Raw genomic sequence first — 4486 nt, forward strand, 5'->3', positions numbered from 1 at the left:
GCCGCTCCCGGCGTTTCCGTTCTGGGCCTTGGCCTGGACGTCACCACGATGTCTCCGGCGCTCGGCCGCGCTCTCGACGTCTCCGACGTTTCCGACTCCTCGTGCCTCCTGTGCCCCGACTCCCCGCGCGCCTCCGCTCTTCGCCGTTTGCCTCCGGCCGTCTCCGGTTGGACCTCGGGCCGTCGGTGTCGCCGAAGGGCGCGGGCGGCGGCCGGGGCGGGCGCGGTGGGGACGGCGGTGGCGGGGACGGTGACGGAAGGTTGGGAGTTGGGTTTGGGTTGGAGGCCGGGAGGCGTCGACGGCGCGGTGGTGGCCGGGTCGCAGTCGAAGGTGGCCCGGGAGGGGCTGAGGTGGCAGAGGGAGGACAGGAGCGCGTTGAGTTGGCTGCAGCTGGGCTGCGTCTTCTACTGGTGAGAGGCCTTCGTCCGCGCGCTGCTCCTCATCCTCGCTTTCCTCGCCTTCCTCTTCTTCTTCTTCGTCTTCTTCTTCTTCGTCTTCTTCGTCTTCGTCTTCTTCGTCTTCGTCTTCTCCTTCTTCTTCTTCTTCTTCTTCTTCTTCGTCTTCTTCGTCTTCATCTTCTTCTTCGTCTTCTTCTTCATCGTCTTCTTCTTCTTCTTCTTCGTCTTCTTCGTCTTCGTCTTCTTCGTCTTCGTCTTCTCCTTCTTCTTCTTCTTCTTCTTCTTCTTCTTCGTCTTCTTCGTCTTCATCTTCTTCTTCTTCTTCTTCTTCTTCGTCTTCTTCGTCTTCTTCTTCATCGTCTTCTTCTTCTTCTTCTTCATCTTCTTCTTCTTATCCTTCGTCTTCTTCTTCATCTTCTCCTTCTTATTCTTCTCCTTCTTCTTCATCTTCCTCTTCTTCTTCTTCATCATCATCTCCATCTTCTTCTTCTCCTTCTTCATCATCTTCTTCTCCTTCTTCTTCTTCTTCTCCTTCATTTTCTTCATCCTCATCCTCTTCTTCTTCTTCTTGTTCTTCATCTTCATCATCATCTTTTTTCTTCTTCATCTGTTTCTTACTCTTCTTCTTCTTTTTCTTTTCTTCTTCTTCTTCTTCATCATCTTCTTCTTCTTCTCCTTCTTCTTCTTCTTCTTCGTCTTATCCTTCGTCTTCTTCTTCATCTTCTCCTTCTTATTCTTCTCCTTCTTCTCCTTCTTCTTCCTCTTCTTCTTCTTCTTCTTCATCATCTTATTCTTCTTCTTCTTCTCCTTCATCATCTTCTTCTTCTTCTTCTTCTCCTTCTTTGACTTCTTCTTCTTCCTCATCATCTTCATCTTCCTCTTCTTCATCATCATCTGCTCCTTCTTCTCCTTCTTCTTCTTCGTCATCTTCATCTTCCTCTTCTTCTTCTTCATCATCATCTCCATCTTCTTCTTCTCCTTCATCTTCTTCTCCTTCTTCATCTTCTCCTTCTTCATCTCCTCCTTCTTCATTTTCTTCTTCTTCTTTTTCTTCTTCTCCTTCTTCTTCTCCTTCATTTTCTTCATCCTCATCCTCTTCTTCTTCTTCTTCTTCTTGTTCTTCATCTTCATCTTCTTCTTAATCATCTTCATCATCATCTTTTTTCTTCTTCATCTGTTTCTTACTCTTCTTCTTCTTCTTCTTCTTTTACTTTTTCTTCTTCTTCTTCTTCTTCTTTTTCTTCTCCTTTTTCAACTTCCTCCTCCCCTTCCTCCTCCCCCCACACTGACCACCCCTCTCCCCTCCCCCACCAGGACCTGGCTCGACCCATCCATTGCCCGCCCCTCCCCCCACTTCCTCCGCGCCGTCCGCTCCCTCCCTCCGGCCTTCACTCCGGCCACGGCCACCGAGTACGCCGAGCTGCTGGCCACCTTCGGCACGCACGCCGTGCGCTCGGCGCGCCTGGGCGGCCGGCTCCGCTCTCTGACCGCCGTCCGGCTCTGCCGCGCCGCCATGGCCGGCCTGAGCGCTCAGGAAGCCTCCGAGTGCCTCAGGGCCGAGTCCTCCTTCGGAGGGGTCACCGCCGCCGCCGCCGCGTGCCGGACGGCGCGCGCGGCCGCCGAGGGCAACCTGAGCTTCAGCGAGTTTTTCTCCGAGCGGTTCCTGGAGGTCGAAGGAGGCTCCGACCGCGACGGCGATTTGGCCTTCGGGAGGCCGGAGGATTTCTCCAGGTGGTTGAGGAGCGTCCCCGAGGCTCCGGCCACGGTCGAGGCCGACCTTTGGCCGCTCCACGCCCTGGTGCCCAGGAGCGACCCCCGGCGCCGGGCGCTGCGCGCGGCCGTCAGGAGTTACGTCGCGGCCAAAGCGTTGAGGGTCAACTGCAGCTGCGGCCGCCCGGCGGGGAGCGGCCGGAGCGGAGAGAAGAGGACAGGTCAGTGGGCGGCGGGCGGCGGACATTGGAGAGGGAGGTGGACGCTGGAGTGGGCGGCGGTCGGCGCGGCGGTTGGCGCGGCGGTCGGCGGGCGCCGGTCGGAGGTCAGCGGGCGGTGGGAGGTGCAGTGGTCGGTGGAGTGGTCGCTGTTCGGCGGAGCGGTCAGCGGGAGGTGGAGCGGTCAGCGGAGCGGTCAGGACACTGAGGAGAGCTCTGATGGACGCTCCGCTGACCGCCCCGATGACCACCGTGACCACCACGATGACCACCCTGACCACCGTGACCACCACCCTGACCACCGTGACCACCACGATGACCACCCTGACCACCGTGACCACCACGATGACCACCATGACCACCACGATGACCACCCTGACCACCACGATGACCACCGTGACCACCGTGACCACCACGATGACCACCGTGACCACCCCACTGACCACCATGGCCACCATGATGTCCACCCCTCTGACCACTCTAACCTCTGTCCTTCCCTCCCCGCTGACCGCTCCGCTGACCACCATGATGTCCATGATGACCACCATCCGCTCCGCTGACCACCATGATGACCGCCACAATGTTCACCATCATGTCCGCCATGACGTCCACCATGATGACCACCATGATGTCCACCCCGCTGACCACTCCACTGACCACCATGATGACCATGATGACCGCCATGACGTCCACCATGATGACCACGGTGACCACCATGATGACCACGATGACCACCATGATGATCACGATGACGTTCACCCCGCTGACCACTCCACTGACCACCATGATGACCACCACGATGACCACCCCATTGACCATGATGACCACCATGACCACAATGACCACCATGATCACGATGACCACCATGATGACCATGATGACCACCATGACATCCATGATGACCACCATGACCACGATGACCACCATGACCACGATGACCACCATGACCACGATGACCACCGTGATGACCACGATGACCGCCATGATGACCACGATGACCACCGTGATGACCACGATGACCGCCATGATGACCGCCATGACGTCCACCCCGCTGACCACTCTAACCTCCGTCCTTCCCTCCCAGATGACCTCAGCGATGACCACCCCTCTGACCTCCGGACCGCTGACCGCTCCACCTCCGGCCTCTCCCCTCCCCCCCACCCCTGCCACTGCCCCTGCTCCCCCACCCCTCTCCCACCAGGTAACTCCCCGTGCTGCCCCTCCCACCGAGGCTCCGCCCACCTCTCCGTCCAGGTGTGGGGCGGGCGCGGCTGGCGCGGCGACCACTTGACCGCCACCGACGCCTTCGTTTGGGTCATCTACGACCGAATCCGCGCCCGCACTCCCACGGCCTGGAACACCGACCGCCCGCGCTGGGGTCAGCACCTGGACTTGGGCCAGGTGCTCCTCCGGCCCGGAGCTTACCTGGAGCTCCAGGTGTGGGACGAAGACCACGGATGGGACGACGACCTGTTGGGCACCTGCCGGGAGCCGCTGAGCGCCGGGCGTTGGCCGCGGCGCTCGTGTTTCCCGGGCGGCGGCCAATTGGATTTCGGGGTGACGGTCACCTGCGGTCCGGCGCTGACCGGAAGTTCGTGTCACGATTACCTGCCCAGAGCACCTGAGGGCGGGGCGGGAATCCAGGATGGATCCCCGTGGCCGCCGGAAGGGTCGGATTGGGATCGGTTCGTGGTGGAGGACGAGGAGGATGAGGATGAGGAAGGCTCGGAGGAAACGCGGTTTTTCCATCGGTTCTGGAAGGTTCCGGGAGAAGATCCGGAGGAAAATCCCGAATCCGACCCCTTTTCGTGGGCTCCGAAACCTCGGGGATCGCCCCAAAATCGCTCCCGGTTTGGCCCAGTTCGGTCCCGGTTTGAGGAGGATGAAGATGAGGATGAAGGTTTGGAGGAAACGCCGTTTTCCCATCGGAAAGTTCCAGAAAGTTCCGGGGCAGATCCGGAGGAAAATCCCGAATCCGACCCCTTTTCGGGGGCTCCGAAACCTCGGGAATCGCCCCAAAAGCGCTCCCAGTTTGGCCCAGTTCGGTCCCAGTTTGAGGAGGATGATGATGATGATGGTGGTGATGATGAAGAGCTCAGCGACGCCGAATTCCGCCGGCTTTGGGACCTTCCGGAAGGTTCCCAAAAACCCCAAATTTGA

General features: G+C 58.6%; 1 protein-coding gene across 1 annotated transcript; it reads left to right on the forward strand.

Moving 5' to 3' along the window:
• LOC134055874 (uncharacterized) lies at positions 1–4486 on the forward strand. Its single transcript, XM_062512344.1, has 4 exons — positions 1–410; positions 1713–2433; positions 2489–3467; positions 3528–4486. Exons 1-4 carry the CDS (start codon positions 49–51, stop codon positions 4484–4486), a joined length of 3021 nt encoding a protein of 1006 aa, XP_062368328.1. The 5' UTR covers positions 1–48.

Source organism: Cinclus cinclus, chromosome 36, assembly GCF_963662255.1.
Source record: "Cinclus cinclus chromosome 36, bCinCin1.1, whole genome shotgun sequence".
NCBI classification, from domain to species: domain Eukaryota; kingdom Metazoa; phylum Chordata; class Aves; order Passeriformes; family Cinclidae; genus Cinclus; species Cinclus cinclus.